The 19,178-nt window shown below is 37.5% G+C and overlaps 1 protein-coding gene across 4 annotated transcripts in view; it reads right to left on the reverse strand.

Moving 5' to 3' along the window:
- Positions 1–19,178, reverse strand: part of LOC145291238 (ecdysone receptor-like) — a 315,312-nt gene that overhangs the window by 20,214 nt on the left and 275,920 nt on the right. For all 4 annotated transcript variants that reach the window (XM_080136841.1, XM_080136843.1, XM_080136844.1 and 1 more), the window contains 5 exons: positions 10,249–10,512; positions 7,983–8,123; positions 5,707–5,999; positions 1,646–1,810; positions 124–346 (listed from right to left, as the gene is read on the reverse strand). In XM_080136841.1, coding sequence (XP_079992967.1) covers positions 124–346; positions 1,646–1,810; positions 5,707–5,999; positions 7,983–8,123; positions 10,249–10,512 — 1,086 coding nt within the window. The remainder of the gene's footprint in view (positions 1–123; positions 347–1,645; positions 1,811–5,706; positions 6,000–7,982; positions 8,124–10,248; positions 10,513–19,178) is intronic.

Raw genomic sequence — 19,178 nt, forward strand, 5'->3', positions numbered from 1 at the left:
TATATATTATAAGAAAATATATTTCTACAGAAATATATACATATATTTTTCTTTTAAATACGCGTTTATTTATTATACAGTAATGATTTGTGCAAAGATGCAAAACTAATTTTGCGGACGTACCAGAAAAGATGCAGATCGCAGTGAGCAAAGCAAATTCAGTATTGTCTGCACTAATTTCAGATAAGCTGTGAAAAAATTTGAAGGCAACTTCAGCATAATTACTGATACCAAGGGCACTCATGTTTTCCTGTGTAACGGGGATGCCGGTCATAAAAACTATCGTCTGATCTTTAGAGTCATAACAACGAGCAGCTCTCAACGTGGTAACTTCACTTGATGCTTCCTACAAAAAGAAAAAAAAGAAAAGAAAAACATAAAATCACATTAAAAAAAAACATACCTATTAAGGTACAGAATTTAAAAAATGCATTTTTTGTCACTTCTTGCCATATTTTCTGGTCCTGCTACCTCAACTGTTTTACACCTACTAACCTAAACACGTTCGTTAATTCTTTTAATGTGTTCAAACCGTTGACTTTTTTTGTTCTGCACACATCTCTCTATACTATCTGAATTGGAAATGTCTGACGAGTCATATGACGATATTCACTCTACACACGTCTAAACACCTTTTTCTTAGAATTGCCCGCCTATGGAACACTGTTCTGCTGGTTTGCTTCTTGACCAACTACAATATCGTTGCCTTCAAGTCCAATGTAAACAAGTTTGGAAAAGTCTGACGAGTCGCACGACAATGTTCACTCTACACAGATCTGAACACTTCTGCTCACTCCCCACCCTGCTCATGTGAAACATGATTTTTCAAGAATTGTGCGAGACTGTGTATTAAAATACCATGGTCGCCATCTTGAATACATAGAGGACATTGCAAAGGCTGCTCCAAAGAAGGTGGGCTCCCTCTATCGAGCTAGAAGATTACTCATGCCTGAAAGTATCCCGTATCTCTACAAGGCCACCATTCACCCATGCATGGGGTATTGTTGCCACATCTGGGCTGGTGCAGCTACCACTAGTCTCTCCCTCTTAGATAATGTCCAAAAAAGAGTTGACAATCTAATTGGTCCCACTTTATCAACTAAGCTCCAGCCCCTGCCCCATCGCCACAATGTTGCATCACTGTCCCTGTTTTACAAATATTTTAATGGAATGTGTTCTGATGAACTTGTTTCACTTGTACCCCCTCAGCGTACATATCCCTGACAAAACCGCTTAGCAATAAGATATCACCCCTTCACTTTTGTTGTCCCTAAATACCAGAAAGCTTTCTATTCTAAAAGTTTCTTCCCTCGAACAGCTAGACTTTTGAATTCCCTTCCTGCTGCCTGCTTCCCTGGCTGTACTGATATGCAGAAGTTTAAATGTAACATAAACAAATATCTTGTTAATCTTTCCTAGACATGGGCCCCAAATAATAGCCCCTTATGTCCAAGTGGAGATATGCTTTGTAAGGGGTGAACATGAGTAAAAAAAAAAAAAAAAAAAAATTGTCATTGTCATTTATTTTACTACATAGACCATTTCCATAAACTGCATTGCCATAGCCCTCAAGCACAACCCTTTCATATATCTATATAGATGCTATGTCTGCATTTGCATAAGAAAAGGTGATGATGGCAATTACCTTCAGCAGCACAATCTGATCCTCTTTTGGTATTTTTTGGAAACCTGGCAAGTTCTTTGCAAATTCAATGATAAGTTTTGTCATTACGACACAAATCAAAGCCATTTGTTCCAACATGTTGGCCTGCAATTCTTTTTGGCTTTTATCTACATTTATATTGGATGCCTGGAAAGAAACAAAAAATAAAACAAACAACTATTAACACAAAGGAATCTTTAGAATTTCCTAATGAGGATTGTGTGACAAATATCCATAGTCCACTTGGGGATGCTGCTCATCTTGTTATATTGGTGGACATCATCCTAAGTTCTCGACCCCAAGCTGAGGAGCTATAGCTCAAAATGTCAAGATGCTTCAATAAGGCTGATTGGGAATCCATCAAAGACCACAGAGATACCCTATGGACTACTATTTTTTCTCTTCCTGCTGAACAGTGTGCCAATAAGATATCTGAATAGTGCACAGCTGATATCGAGACATGTTCCCACACAGAAATATAGGAAAGCTACACTCTCCCTAATAGTTCACTTTAACAATCACTATTTCTCCCACTATTTAACGATCATGAGGTTGCTTGCATGGCAACTGAGAAAAACTGACCTGCTTGCCTAGCAGTTTACCTTCAACGCCAATTTAGACCCCTTAAAACACTCCCTCCAAAACATCTCTTTGTGGGTAGAAGCTACACTCAAATCTAAAAATCGCCCCTTCTGATGTCATAAAACACCTAGACACCTCCAAGACATGTAAGTAAGCCTGATCTCATTCCTGCCATACTGATTAAGAAATGTTCTGCCAAGCTAGCCCCTGTCCTCTCCAAACTTGTTAACAAATGCCTAGCCGAGTTTTGCTTCCTCAGTTGGTGAAAAATTGCCTCTGTTGTATGAGTATTCAAGAATTCTGTCGAAAAAAAACCCAAAAAACTGACTCAATTATTGCTCCATCAGTCTTCTCCTCCTCTTTGCTAAAATCTTTGAATCTTTAACCACCCATTTGGATATCCTAGATACTAAGGAATGTAGTAGACTGAGGAATACCTGGGTCGAGTGTGTAAGAAATTATATGATTGCATACAATACGACTGATATCAAAGCTTTGGATCAGACCACATAGGGAGCAGGTGTGAAATGTCGACTGGTTCAGCCTACCTCAGAGACGGGGACACTTGCAGCACCCCTAAATACAAAAACTAGACAAAGAAGGTACAGTTTTCTGCATGTTATTTACAGTTAAACTATATTTAAAATCACAAGTTAGCAAAATTTACTGGAAGGATCCAGTTAAGAAAAAAAATGTGATAAAGATCAGATCCTCAAATACAATTATGGTAAAACCTTACACGCCTTTAGTTATGGGTCTAGAAAAAGTTTAATTTTGTAAGTGTTCGAGGATTTTAAAATTTGTTAAAAATTTGAAAATCGATTTAATTTTGTATTGTGTCAAATTCCAGTGTGATCTGTGGAAATTCCTTGTTGGTTTCTAAATCAATTTGTATTATTAATTGTTTGAAGTAATACATGCTCGTCAGAGTCAATGTTTTTAAGAAATTACTCTTTTTCCCTACAATATAATTTGTTAGATTCTTCTTATTATTATTACTATTATTATTATTACTATTATTATTATTATTATTATCAGTATTATTATTACTACTATTATTATTATTAGTGGTAGTACTACTATTATTACTATTACTACTACTATTATTATTACTACTATTATAACCATTATTATTATTATTAGTAGTAGTATTACTACTATTATTATTACTACTATTATTATTACTATTATTATTATTACTATTATCATCATCATTATCACAAGGAGCTTTCACACAGGTCATCAAAGATCTCTCCTTGAAAACAACTTGTGGTGTTCCCTAGAAGCTGAGTGACAACAAGTCTCTGCAGATTTTCCAGTACTCTCCACTTCTTTCGTTAACATTTGCAAATAAATTTGCGCTATCGCAACGGCCGCTTACCATTGTCATGTTCCCTGGAGTCTGAGTGACAACAAGTCTTTACAACAAGCAACTACTAGTAAATGCACCAGTATTTCTAAAACAGGTGCAGGGACGCAACGTTGCAGCGATGGGACAGAGGGACATACAACTGTTTCACACTTTTTTTTATGCCGTCCTTTGCATTATTGTTGTTTCAAGCTGCACCGGTTGTGCAATAGAAGGCGGACAAGGTAGTGTTACATCGTATGGCCCTCTTTTCTACATTTGTGTTAGTTTTGTTGGACCAATTTTTCATTGAAACGAAAAATAGGCAAAATTTACGGAAGAGATCCAATTAAAAAAAAAAAACTGATAGACACCAATTCATGGTAAAATATTACATGCCTTTAATTTCGTAAGGTTCTTCCCATTAGAGGATTTTAAAATTTGATTTAGCATCATGTAACTGTCGGTGGGACCTGTGGAAATTTCACGGTGCTTTCTAAATCAACCAATATAATTTTACTGTTTAAAACAATATCCGTTTTGGGTAGTTGTTTTCCATATTAGTGATCTTTCAAGCCAACACACTTCAGGTGAAAACATTATTACATACTGACATATCATGGCGAAATTAGTATAAATTCCAAAAATTATGAAAAATGATCCAGTAGAAAAATAATCTAATATATAAAAGATAAAATGTGTGTATGTGTGTGTGTTTGTATGTTTCGCAAAAACTTTCGACACATGCGACGGATCCTCACAAGATCGGTATCGTTTTCAAGCTTGATCTTTCGGACGACAAATATAAAAAAAATTGGCCAAAAAATATTCATTCCTTCACCTTCAACTGGGCAGTTTTATACAATGAGGGGGGTCACTTTTTTCGCCGACATTTTAGCAAGTCATCGTTACTGTTGGATTGACTACACTTAATTTAAACGCTCTCAACTTTCTGTTGCGTGATGGAGACATTGGCTAAGACATTACGTTTTTTTTTTCTCCTTCGCGTTACGCCTTCTGCTGCCGACTATCACTTTTTTTTTAACACCTCTCTCCACCCAAACTGCCTACTGTTGTTATGATTCCCACCCTCCTACGACTACCACTTTTAAAAAATCCCCCTAACCCAGGGAGTGTTTCCTTACTCTACAAATGGAATTGATCGAATCATCAAGTTTTATCAAATGTTTTAATGTGGAAAAGTTGTGCATCCAATTCAGTATTACAAACAAGGGAGATAACCTTTGACTCAAATAAAGGGTCCGCCATGTTTAAAGTGCTATCTGAGAGTGTAATTGTGGATGATTTTTTTTTTTTTATTTAAGACACTTCTAGCGCATCATTTACTGAATCATTTAGCAACATCACATATTGGAAGGCGAAAGGATGACTTACTGTGTCCCCTTTTAGCGACCAAAGACTCACATCCATGGGCGGTTACAGAGATTTTAAGTAGAAATTTTCCTTTTTTTTCTAGATAAAAAAAAAGAAGACTGTAGCAACTTAATTCTTTTCAAACAAATAAATGTTCTTACAATAAAACAGTTTTCAAATCTATAAAATAAATGTTATACTCTGAAACATTGACAATTTTATTCTTTAAGTCGATCGGACTATATAGAGGAAAACATAGATGACGGTTTAGATAAATGTTCATTCTTTGTGTTAAGTTCTTAGAGTTATCTCCCTTGCTTATTGTTGTGCATTATTGACTAGGAAAACATAACTGGAGGTTTAGGTAAACGATCGTGCGTCTAGGATTGGATCTATATGAAGACTAACCTAATACTGCCAGTTTTTGTTGTTTTATTTGATAACTTTATTATTGCATTCGTCTTGATTCTGTTTTAAAAAAATGAATGTTTTTCTTACCATAAAATATTCTTCCAATCTATAAAACGAATGCTACTTTTTGAAACGTGCACACTGAAAATTATACTCTTTTAGTCAATCGGACGATATAACTTGATTTTGGAACAATTCATTTAAAAATGGATACAATTGGAATTGCTTATCTTATCAACATCAGATTCTCATCATCGTCTGGAGGGGAAAAAAGAGAAAAGGGAAAGTAAAATTCTGCTAAAAGATGGAGAAGTCACAATGTACTTACATCCTTGATTGTATTTATACAATTTTCGTCGGGATATTCATATTTTTCTTGGTAATAAACTAAGTTTTTGATGAGTTCTTGTTGTTCCTCTGAAAGTTGCGAAACTGGGTCGCTATTTTTGATGCCGATTGTTTTTTTTTTATCGGGAAGTTTATTGTTGCTGGTCGAGGATTCGTTGGCCAGCGGAAGCGTCTTCTCATCCTTACTTGAATTTGCATCTGTCTTTTTGTGGAGCTTTTGCTTGGCTTTCCGTCGAGCATCGCGAGCTTTACACTGATCATCCGACAACAAACCTGTAAGAAATAATATTCATGTCAAAATAAAAATAACAACAGGAGGTAATGCCTGGGACAATGCCCCCCCCCCCCCCACCCCCTGAACCAAATCAAAGGCCAGCAATGTCTAAAATCTTTCTGATTCTCTCACTCTTGATTTTCAGAATGTGATAAAATGGGGAAAAAAGTGGTTGGTTAATTTTGATGCATTGAAAACCAAGCTTCTCTCCTTTCATCCTAAACGCTCTGATCCCCACCACGCCCCAACTGAAATGGATAGCTCTCGTCTTTAGGAAGCCTCATGTTTTGACAAGCTTCTGGGACTGACTTTCACTATTGATCTGAAATGAACACATACATCGAATCTGTTGCCAAGATTACTGGTAAAATGGTATTTCACTGTTGATGCAATCCTCTATCTGTAGAAAAGCCAGGTGCATCCTAAAATGGAGTATTGTTGTCACATCTGGACAGGAGCTGGTCAGCACGCCTTATCCTGCCTTGACAGAGTTCAAAATAGACTTTATAGCCTAATGGGGGGGGGCTTTTTCTCTTCCTTGCAACCTCTTTCTCACAGATGAGACATTGTGAGCCTGTCTCTTCTCTATCCCTATTTCCATGCCAAATGCTCGACTGAACTCCAATCTATGCCCCCCCTTGCCAAACTTTCACAAAAAAGACTTGACTAGCTAGAACCACTATGTATAATTTTCCCCACTCTCTATCTGTGCCTAAATGTAAATGCAGATTCCATGAACAAAGCTTCTTTCCCAGAACTGCCTGCCTTTGAAACACTGTTCTGCTGGCATGCTTCCTGGTTGAATACAACATGGTAGCCTTCAAATCCAATGTAAACAATTTCCTGTTAAGCCATCCTCATAAATAATTAAATTCTACTTAATCTACACCATTAACAATTACTACACCACCACCTTACATTCATTAACCCTTATCCTTGAGTGGCTTTTGGGTCTTGATAAGCGGGGACTCCCAAGTAAGAAAAAAAAAAAATTTTTTTTAAATTAAACCATAGCTCATTCAGACAAAAAGGTCTGGCTGCTTAGTAAACATGACCCTAAAATCAGAAAAATGCTAAGGTTTATGTTTCTGAATTTTTTAGATGAGGATTGATAATTTGTATCATTTGGATTATTCGGACTACAGTTCTCATCTGACACGTTATTCCCGCAATGTTTCAGCCGATGTAACCTGCGATCTTCTCCAGGTGTATCTTGTTGAACTCAGGAATCAGCACAGAATTTGCTGTGAAGAAGGTGGGTTCTCTCTACCGTGCTGGATAGTTATTTACACCTGAAAGTATCCTGTACCTCTACAAGGCAACCATTCGCCCATGTATGGAGTATTCTTGTCACATTTGGGCTGGTGCATCTGCTACTAGTCTCTCCCTTCTGGACAGGGTTCAAAAGAGAGTCGCCAACCTGACAGGCCCTGAACTATCATCTAAGCTTCAACCTCTGTCCCATCGACAAAATGTTGCATCCCTCTACCTGTTCTAACAATATTTTAATGGTGGATGCTCCGACGAACTACAAGCTTTTATACCCCCTCAACATAAATACCCCCCCACCCCACCCCCGACAAGCAGCAAAGTCCTACCCCCTACACAGTAGAGACCCCTAGATGTAAGAAAGCCTTTTACTCTAATAGTTTCTTCCCCAGAACTGCTAGACTTTGGAACTCCCTTTGGGGTTCCTGCTTCCCCAACTGTACTGACATGCAGAAGTTCAAGTGTAATGTGAACAGACATCTTGCTGGTCAACTTCCTACATAGTATCCCTGCAACTTAGGTTCCAGGTAGTAGCCTCCTACATCAAAGTGGCACTGTGCCTTGTTTGGGGCGAAAATGTAATAAAAAATAAAATAAAATCCGACAGGGTTGCTTAACTTCAATTATCTAACAAGAACTTCTGTGTCGACGTGATTATACTTGGAGTGGGGTGGGGGTTCAATGAATATAAACACATTTTTTTTTGTACTTACATTCTTGTTTCATGCCAACATCCCGGCATCGTCTTAAGCGACAGGCTGGACATTTCCGTCGCATCCACATGTCCATTTCACAATGACCGCCATATTTACAACTATAAACTGCATTACGAGTGATGCTTCGACGAAAAAAACCTAAAGAAAAAAAAATAACAAAAAACAAAATGAAAACATTTTTTTTTTATTATCCTGTATCGCTACAAGGCCATGGATTGTTGCACATCTGAACTGGTGCATCTGCCACTGGTCTCATACTCTTAGACAGGGTTAAAAAAAAAAAAGTCGCCAACCTAATAGGTCCTGAACTATCAACTAAACTCCAACCTCTGTTTCATCCCCAAAACATGGCATCCTTATGCCTGTTTTACAAATATTTCAATGGCAAGTGTTCTGACAAACTCAAACCACTAGTACCCCCTCGACTGCAATACTCTCGACAAACCCGGCAAACAGCAAAATCCCACCCCTACACTGTAGAGATCACTAGATGCTTTAAAGCCTTCTACTCGAATAGCTTTTTCCTTAAGACTGCTGCACTTTGGAATTTCCTCCCAGGTCATTGATTCCACGACTTTACTGACATACAGGAATTCAAGTGTAATGTAAACAGACATCTCGCTGTCCAACTCCCTAAATAAGTGTGACACTACAGAGTTCCTTCATAACCAGAATGAAGGATTAGCTAGAAAATGAATGGCAATATAAAACTGACTCATCTATTGAATTCCACAAACAAAATGAAACCATGGACAGTTTTTCAAAATTTTCATGGAAATTGCTCCAGGTATAAAGCCACTTGATATAAGCAGCTAGCAAGAACAAAAAAAATGATTATTGGTGATCTATTGGATAGAGCTATTGACTATAGACTGAATGATTGCTGGTTTGGGATGGGTGCTGGTCTAGTCACACTGAAAAGCTATGATACAGCAAAACAGTATGTCTGCCATCCATTCTCAGGTTTAGCACTTTTGATAAAGATATCGCCTGCTACTACTTTAGCATAATGCGAAGTTCTTCGTAAATAAAAACAGATTAAGCACTGTGAGAGTGGCGGTCAGTGTTTGTACAGAGCATTGTTATTAGGTTGGTGCAAAAATAATGTCTTTTGACATTCAAGTTCAAGTCAAAAAACGACATTATTTTTTGCATCAACCTAATAGATACCATTGCTGATGGCACCAGGACCGATGGCCTGTTATATAGAGTTATTGACTATCAACATGATTGCTGTTGGTTCGATCCCCAGGTTTGGGATAGGTGCTGGTCAAGCTACACTGAGGAGCTGTGATACAGCAGAACAGTTTATCCGTGAATGATTTTATATATATATATATATATATATATATATATATATATATATATATATATATATTAATTCAACTTAACGTTGCCCAGGATTGAATGATGATCAATGAATGTTTCACCCTCCTATATTTTTTATGATCATCAAAATCAGTGAAATCAGCCATTTTTCAGTCGATTGATTGTCTGCTCTAGTTGGGGACAAATCTCTGTGCACCGGGAGGAAGCTTCACATGTTTCCCCGCTGTGACTTAGTCCACAGTGCATTGTAGTCTACATTGCACTGTAGAGAACCTACTGTTGATTTTATATAATTATTTTTTATATAATGGCTTGAATTAAGGTTCAAAATGCAAAAGTCAAGTACTATGCCTCAACTGTGCTTTAAACAGAAATCTTCATTCCAAACGTGTCCCTGTCATATCAAAGAACCTACTGTTGATTTTATATGCCTGGCCTTACTGCTTGTGCATTGATAATGGCTTGAATTTAAGTTTCAAATGAAAAAGTCAAGTATCATGGTGTAATTGTACTTTACACATAAACATTCATTTTGAATGCGCCCCTGTCATATCAAAGGACCTACTGTTGATTTTCTTAGTTGGGCCTTTCAGCTTGTGTGGTAATAAAACTTTAAAATCGCCTGTTCCTTCTTTCATCGGATTATTTCAGCAATCAATTATCGATATTTATCGAAGACATTCTCATACAGAACCTATCTAAGAACACTGCCAGTTACATAAAGTACATTCGTGTGAAATTTCATAAAAATAGCTCAGCCATTTCAGAGTCCATAAGGAATACACACACAAAGTTCCTAAAAGGAATAATAGTAGATACACACACACACACACACACACACACACACACACACACACACACACACACACAATTTCACATTCTCTCCTCTAAGTTTTCGATATGAATTTAGCGTCCCAGTGTTGGGGGTCCTTACCTTTGCAACCTTCACAGCTGAGAGCATTATAATGATAACCAGACGCACGGTCTCCACAAATTTTACAGAGTTCTTCTTCGACAGATTTTCGTGAAGTCAATTGCTTCTTTTGGGAATCGGTTTGAATATCAACGTCGATGTTTTTATCTTTGTTTGATTCTGATGAAGCAGCTTTTTTCTCACTGATGATGTTCATGCACAAGCTGGAAAACGGCTCTGCAAGATTGATCGCATCATCGTTCGATGAACAGTCCTTAAGTACAACTGAAACGAACAAAAAAAAACACATGTCAATTATTGAGAAAACATATACCAATGTATAAAAAGATACCTGTGGCGAAAACTTAAAGTAAACTTTGTTTATTATGGACAGATTATGATAATCCTCCAATCATTATAGACAGGTTACAAAACTCCTCCAGTCATTATGGACAAGTTTCCAAAGTCCTTCAGTCATTATGGCTTATAAAAGTCCTCCAGTCATTATGGACAGCTTATAAAAGTCCTCCAGTCATTATGGACAGCTTATAAAAGTCCTCCAGTCATTATGGACAGCTTATAAAAGTCCTCCAGTCGTTATGGACAGCTTATAAAAGTCCTCCAGTCATTATGGACAGCTTATAAAAGTCCTCCAGTCATTATGGACAGCTTATAAAAGTCCTCCAGTTATTATGGACAGCTTATAAAAGTCCTCCAGTTATTATGGACAGTTTACAAAAGTCCTTCAGTCATTATGGACAGCTTATAAAAGTCCTCCAGTCATTATGGACAGCTTATAAAAGTCCTCCAGTCATTATGGACAGCTTATAAAAGTCCTCCAGTCATTATGGACAGCTTATAAAAGTCCTCCAGTTATTATGGACAGCTTATAAAAGTCCTCCAGTCATTATGGACAGCTTATAAAAGTCCTCCAGTCATTATGGACAGCTTATAAAAGTCCTCCAGTTATTATGGACAGCTTATAAAAGTCCTCCAGTCATTATGGACAGCTTATAAAAGTCCTCCAGTTATTATGGACAGCTTATAAAAGTCCTCCAGTTATTATGGACAACTTATAAAAGTCCTCCAGTTATTATGGACAGCTTATAAAAGTCCTCCAGTCATTATGGACAGCTTATAAAAGTCCTCCAGTCATTATGGACAGCTTATAAAAGTCCTCCAGTCATTACGGACAGCTTATAAAAGTCCTCCAGTTATTATAAACATCTCACAAAAGTCCTCCAGTTATTATGGACAGCTTATAAAAGTCCTCCAGTCATTATGGACAGCTTATAAAAGTCCTCCAGTTATTATGGACAACTTATAAAAGTCCTCCAGTCATTATGGACAGCTTATAAAAGTCCTCCAGTCATTATGGACAGCTTATAAAAGTCCTCCAGTTATTATGGACAGCTTATAAAAGTCCTCCAGTCATTATAAACCTCTTACAAAAGTCCTCCAGTTATTATGGACAGCTTATAAAAGTCCTCCAGTCATTATGGACAGCTTATAAAAGTCCTCCAGTCATTATGGACAGCTTATAAAAGTCCTCCAGTCATTATGGACAGCTTATAAAAGTCCTCCAGTCATTATAAACATCTTACAAAAGTCCTCCAGTCATTATGGACAGCTTATAAAAGTCCTCCAGTCATTATGGACAGCTTATAAAAGTCCTCCAGTCATTATGGAAAGCTTATAAAAGTCCTCCAGTCATTATGGACAGCTTATAAAAGTCCTCCAGTCATTATGGACAGCTTATAAAAGTCCTCCAGTCATTATGGACAGCTTATAAAAGTCCTCCAGTCATTATGGACAGCTTATAAAAGTCCTCCAGTCATTATGGACAGCTTATAAAAGTCCTCCAGTCATTATGGACAGCTTATAAAAGTCCTCCAGTCATTATGGACAGCTTATAAAAGTCCTCCAGTTATTATGGACAGCTTATAAAAGTCCTCCAGTCATTATGGACAGCTTATAAAAGTCCTCCAGTCAATATGGACTGCTTATAAAAGTCCTCCAGTTATTATGGACAGCTTATAAAAGTCCTCCAGTCATTATGGACAGCTTATAAAAGTCCTCCAGTCATTATGGACAGCTTATAAAAGTCCTCCAGTTATTATGGACAGCTTATAAAAGTCCTCCAGTCATTATGGACAGCTTATAAAAGTCCTCCAGTAATTATGGACAGCTTATAAAAGTCCTCCAGTCATTATGGACAGTTTACAAAAGTCCTCCAGTTATTATGGACAGCTTATAACAGTCCTCCAGACATTATGGACAGCTTATAAAAGTCCTCCAGTCATTATGGACAGCTTATAAAAGTCCTCCAGTCATTATGGACAGCTTATAAAAGTCCTCCAGTTATTATGGACAGCTTATAAAAGTCCTCCAGTTATTATTGACAGCTTATAAAAGTCCTCCAGTCATTATGGACAGCTTATAAAAGTCCTCCAGTCATTATGGACAGCTTATAAAAGTCCTCCAGTTATTATGGACAGCTTATAAAAGTCCTCCAGTCATTATGGACAGCTTATAAAAGTCCTCCAGTTATTATGGACAGCTTATAAAAGTCCTCCAGTCATTATGGACAGCTTATAAAAGTCCTCCAGTCATTATGGACAGCTTATAAAAGTCCTCCAGTTATTATGGACAGCTTATAAAAGTCCTCCAGTCATTATGGACAGCTTATAAAAGTCCTCCAGTCATTATGGACAGCTTATAAAAGTCCTCCAGTCATTATAAACATCTCACAAAAGTCCTCCAGTTATTATGGACAGCTTATAAAAGTCCTCCAGTCATTATGGACAGCTTATAAAAGTCCTCCAGTCATTATGGACAGCTTATAAAAGTCCTCCAGTCATTATGGACAGCTTATAAAAGTCCTCCAGTCATTATGGACAGCTTATAAAAGTCCTCCAGTCATTATGGACAGCTTATAAAAGTCCTCCAGTCATTATGGACAGCTTATAAAAGTCCTCCAGTCATTATGGACAGCTTATAAAAGTCCTCCAGTCGTTATGGACAGCTTATAAAAGTCCTCCAGTCATTATGGACAGCTTATAAAAGTCCTCCAGTCATTATGGACAGCTTATAAAAGTCCTCCAGTTATTATGGACAGCTTATAAAAGTCCTCCAGTTATTATGGACAGTTTACAAAAGTCCTTCAGTCATTATGGACAGCTTATAAAAGTCCTCCAGTCATTATGGACAGCTTATAAAAGTCCTCCAGTCATTATGGACAGCTTATAAAAGTCCTCCAGTCATTATGGACAGCTTATAAAAGTCCTCCAGTTATTATGGACAGCTTATAAAAGTCCTCCAGTCATTATGGACAGCTTATAAAAGTCCTCCAGTCATTATGGACAGCTTATAAAAGTCCTCCAGTTATTATGGACAGCTTATAAAAGTCCTCCAGTCATTATGGACAGCTTATAAAAGTCCTCCAGTTATTATGGACAGCTTATAAAAGTCCTCCAGTTATTATGGACAACTTATAAAAGTCCTCCAGTTATTATGGACAGCTTATAAAAGTCCTCCAGTCATTATGGACAGCTTATAAAAGTCCTCCAGTCATTATGGACAGCTTATAAAAGTCCTCCAGTCATTACGGACAGCTTATAAAAGTCCTCCAGTTATTATAAACATCTCACAAAAGTCCTCCAGTTATTATGGACAGCTTATAAAAGTCCTCCAGTCATTATGGACAGCTTATAAAAGTCCTCCAGTTATTATGGACAACTTATAAAAGTCCTCCAGTCATTATGGACAGCTTATAAAAGTCCTCCAGTCATTATGGACAGCTTATAAAAGTCCTCCAGTTATTATGGACAGCTTATAAAAGTCCTCCAGTCATTATAAACCTCTTACAAAAGTCCTCCAGTTATTATGGACAGCTTATAAAAGTCCTCCAGTCATTATGGACAGCTTATAAAAGTCCTCCAGTCATTATGGACAGCTTATAAAAGTCCTCCAGTCATTATGGACAGCTTATAAAAGTCCTCCAGTCATTATAAACATCTTACAAAAGTCCTCCAGTCATTATGGACAGCTTATAAAAGTCCTCCAGTCATTATGGACAGCTTATAAAAGTCCTCCAGTCATTATGGAAAGCTTATAAAAGTCCTCCAGTCATTATGGACAGCTTATAAAAGTCCTCCAGTCATTATGGACAGCTTATAAAAGTCCTCCAGTCATTATGGACAGCTTATAAAAGTCCTCCAGTCATTATGGACAGCTTATAAAAGTCCTCCAGTCATTATGGACAGCTTATAAAAGTCCTCCAGTCATTATGGACAGCTTATAAAAGTCCTCCAGTCATTATGGACAGCTTATAAAAGTCCTCCAGTTATTATGGACAGCTTATAAAAGTCCTCCAGTCATTATGGACAGCTTATAAAAGTCCTCCAGTCAATATGGACTGCTTATAAAAGTCCTCCAGTTATTATGGACAGCTTATAAAAGTCCTCCAGTCATTATGGACAGCTTATAAAAGTCCTCCAGTCATTATGGACAGCTTATAAAAGTCCTCCAGTTATTATGGACAGCTTATAAAAGTCCTCCAGTCATTATGGACAGCTTATAAAAGTCCTCCAGTAATTATGGACAGCTTATAAAAGTCCTCCAGTCATTATGGACAGTTTACAAAAGTCCTCCAGTTATTATGGACAGCTTATAACAGTCCTCCAGACATTATGGACAGCTTATAAAAGTCCTCCAGTCATTATGGACAGCTTATAAAAGTCCTCCAGTCATTATGGACAGCTTATAAAAGTCCTCCAGTTATTATGGACAGCTTATAAAAGTCCTCCAGTTATTATTGACAGCTTATAAAAGTCCTCCAGTCATTATGGACAGCTTATAAAAGTCCTCCAGTCATTATGGACAGCTTATAAAAGTCCTCCAGTTATTATGGACAGCTTATAAAAGTCCTCCAGTCATTATGGACAGCTTATAAAAGTCCTCCAGTTATTATGGACAGCTTATAAAAGTCCTCCAGTCATTATGGACAGCTTATAAAAGTCCTCCAGTCATTATGGACAGCTTATAAAAGTCCTCCAGTTATTATGGACAGCTTATAAAAGTCCTCCAGTCATTATGGACAGCTTATAAAAGTCCTCCAGTCATTATGGACAGCTTATAAAAGTCCTCCAGTCATTATAAACATCTCACAAAAGTCCTCCAGTTATTATGGACAGCTTATAAAAGTCCTCCAGTCATTATGGACAGCTTATAAAAGTCCTCCAGTCATTATGGACAGCTTATAAAAGTCCTCCAGTCATTATGGACAGCTTATAAAAGTCCTCCAGTCATTATGGACAGCTTATAAAAGTCCTCCAGTCATTATGGACAGCTTATAAAAGTCCTCCAGTCATTATGGACAGCTTATAAAAGTCCTCCAGTCATTATGGACAGCTTATAAAAGTCCTCCAGTCATTATGGACAGTTTACAAAAGTCCTCCAGTCATTATGGAAAGCTTATAAAATCCTCCAGTCATTATGGACAGTATACAAAAGTCCTCCAGTCATTATGGACAGCTTATAAAAGTCCTCCAGTTATTATGGACAGTTTATAAAAGTCCTCCAGTCATTATGGACAGCTTATAAAAGTCCTCCAGTCATTATGGACAGTTTACAAAAGTCCTCCAGTCATTATGGACAGCTTATAAAAGTCCTCCAGTCAGTATGGACAGCTTATAAAAGTCCTCCAGTCATTATGGACAGCTTATAAAAGTCCTCCAGTTATTATGGACAGCTTATAAAAGTCCTCCAGTCATTATGGACAGTTTACAAAAGTCCTCCAGTCATTATGGACAGCTTATAAAAGTCCTCCAGTCATTATGGACAGTTTACAAAAGTCCTCCAGTCATTATGGACAGCTTATAAAAGTCCTCCAGTCATTATGGACAGTTTACAAAAGTCCTCCAGTCATTATGGACAGCTACTAAAAGTCCTCCAGTCATTATGGACAGCTTATAAAAGTCCTCCAGTCATTATGGACAGCTTATAAAAGTCCTCCAGTCATTATAAACATCTTACAAAAGTCCTCCAGTTATTATGGACAGCTTATAAAAGTCCTCCAGTCATTATGGACAGCTTATAAAAGTCCTCCAGTCATTATGGACAGCTTATAAAAGTCCTCCAGTTATTATGGACTGCTTATAAAAGTCCTCCAGTCATTATGGACAGCTTATAAAAGTCCTCCAGTTATTATGGACAGCTTATAAAAGTCCTCCAGTCATTATGGACGGCTTATAAAAGTCCTCCAGTTATTATGGACAGCTTATAAAAGTCCTCCAGTCATTATGGACAGCTTATAAAAGTCCTCCAGTCATTATGGACAGTTTACAAAAGTCCTCCAGTCATTATGGACAGCTTATAAAAGTCCTCCAGTCATTATGGACAGCTTATAAAAGTCCTCCAGTCATTATGGACAGCTTATAAAAGTCCTCCAGTCATTATGGACAGCTTACAAAAGTCCTCCAGTCATTATGGACAGTTTATAAAAGTCCTCCAGTCATTATGGACAGCTTATAAAAGTCCTCCAGTCATTATGGACAGTTTACAAAAGTCCTCCAGTCATTATGGACAGCCTTTAAAAGTCCTCCAGTCATTATGGACAGCTTATAAAAGTCCTCCAGTCATTATGGACAGTTTACAAAAGTCCTCCAGTCATTATGGACAGCCTTTAAAAGTCCTCCAGTCATTATGGACAGCTTATAAAAGTCCTCCAGTCATTATGGACAGTTTACAAAAGTCCTCCAGTCATTATGGACAGCCTTTAAAAGTCCTCCAGTCATTATGGACAGCTTATAAAAGTCCTCCAGTCATTATGGACAGTTTACAAAAGTCCTCCAGTCATTATGGACAGCCTTTAAAAGTCCTCCAGTCATTATGGACAGCTTATAAAAGTCCTCCAGTCATTATGGACAGTTTACAAAAGTCCTCCAGTCATTATGGACAGCCTTTAAAAGTCCTCCAGTCATTATGGACAGCTTATAAAAGTCCTCCAGTCATTATGGACAGTTTACAAAAGTCCTCCAGTCATTATGGACAGCTTATAAAAGTCCTCCAGTCATTATGGACAGCTTATAAAAGTCCTCCAGTCATTATGGACAGTTTACAAAAGTCCTCCAGTCATTATGGACAGCTTATAAAAGTCCTCCAGTCATTATGGACAGCTTATAAAAGTCCTCCAGTCATTATGGACAGCTTATAAAAGTCCTCCAGTCATTATGGACAGTTTACAAAAGTCCTCCAGTCATTATGGACAGCTTATAAAAGTCATCCAGTCATTATGGACAGTTTACAAAAGTCCTCCAGTCATTATGGACAGCTTATAAAAGTCCTCCAGTCATTATGGACAGCTTATAAAAGTCCTCCAGTCATTATGGACAGGTTATAAAAGTCCTCCAGTCATTATGGACAGTTTACAAAAGTCCTCCAGTCATTATGGACAGCTTATAAAAGTCATCCAGTCATTATGGACAGCTTATAAAAGTCCCCCAGTCATTATGGACAGCTTATAAAAGTCCTCCAGTCATTATAGACAGCTTATAAAAGTCCTCCAGTCATTATGGACAGCTTATAAAAGTCCTCCAGTCATTATGGACGGTTTACAAAAGTCCTCCAGTCATTATGGACAGTTTACAAAAGTCCTCCAGTCATTATGGACAGCTTATAAAAGTCCTCCAGTCATTATGGACAGTTTACAAAAGTCCTCCAGTCATTATGGACAGCCTTTAAAAGTGCTGCAGTCATTATGGGCAGCTTATAAAAGTCCTCCAGTCATTATGGACAGTTTACAAAAGTCCTCCAGTCATTATGGACAGCCTTTAAAAGTCCTCCAGTCATTATGGACAGCTTATAAAAGTCCTCCAGTCATTATGGACAGTTTATAAAAGTCCTCCAGTCATTATGGACAGCCTTTAAAAGTCCTCCAGTCATTATGGACAGCTTATAAAAGTCCTCCAGTCATTATGGACAGTTTACAAAAGTCCTCCAGTCATTATGGACAGCCTTTAAAAGTCCTCCAGTCATTATGGACAGCTTATAAAAGTCCTCCAGTCATTATGGACAGTTTACAAAAGTCCTCCAGTCATTATGGACAGCTTATAAAAGTCCTCCAGTCATTATGGACAGCTTATAAAAGTCCTCCAGTCATTATGGACAGTTTACAAAAGTCCTCCAGTCATTATGGACAGCTTATAAAAGTCCTCCAGTCATTATGGACAGCTTATAAAAGTCCTCCAGTCATTATGGACAGCTTATAAAAGTCCTCCAGTCATTATGGACAGTTTACAAAAGTCCTCCAGTCATTATGGACAGCTTATAAAAGTCCTCCAGTCATTATGGACAGCTTATAAAAGTCCTCCAGTCATTATGGATAGTTTACAAAAGTCCTCCAGTCATTATGGACAGCTTATAAAAGTCCTCCAGTCATTATGGACAGCTTATAAAAGTCCTCCAGTCATTATGGACAGCTTATAAAAGTCCTCCAGTCATTATGGACAGCTTATAAAAGTCCTCCAGTCATTATGGACAGTTTAAAAAAGTCCTCCAGTCATTATGGACAACTTATAAAAGTCCTCCAGTTATTATGGACAGCTTATAAAAGTCCTCCAGGCATTATGGACAGCTTATAAAAGTTCTCCAGTCATTATGGACAGTTTACAAAAGTCCTCCAGTCATTATGGACAGCTTATAAAAGTCCTCCAGTCAATATGGACAGCTATAAAAGTCCTCCAGTCATTATGGACAGCTTATAAAAGTTCTCCAGTCATTATGGACAGTTTACAAAAGTCCTCCAGTCATTATGGACAGCTTATAAAAGTCCTCCAGTCAATATGGACAGCTTATAAAAGTCCTCCAGTCAATATGGACAGCTATAAAAGTCCTCCAGTCATTATGGACAGCTTATAAAAGTCCTCCAGTCATTATGGACAGCTTATAAA

Source organism: Euprymna scolopes, chromosome 12 (genome assembly GCF_053919585.1).
Source record: "Euprymna scolopes isolate OS-2025 chromosome 12, ASM5391958v1, whole genome shotgun sequence".
In the NCBI taxonomy this organism is placed as follows: domain Eukaryota; kingdom Metazoa; phylum Mollusca; class Cephalopoda; order Sepiida; family Sepiolidae; genus Euprymna; species Euprymna scolopes.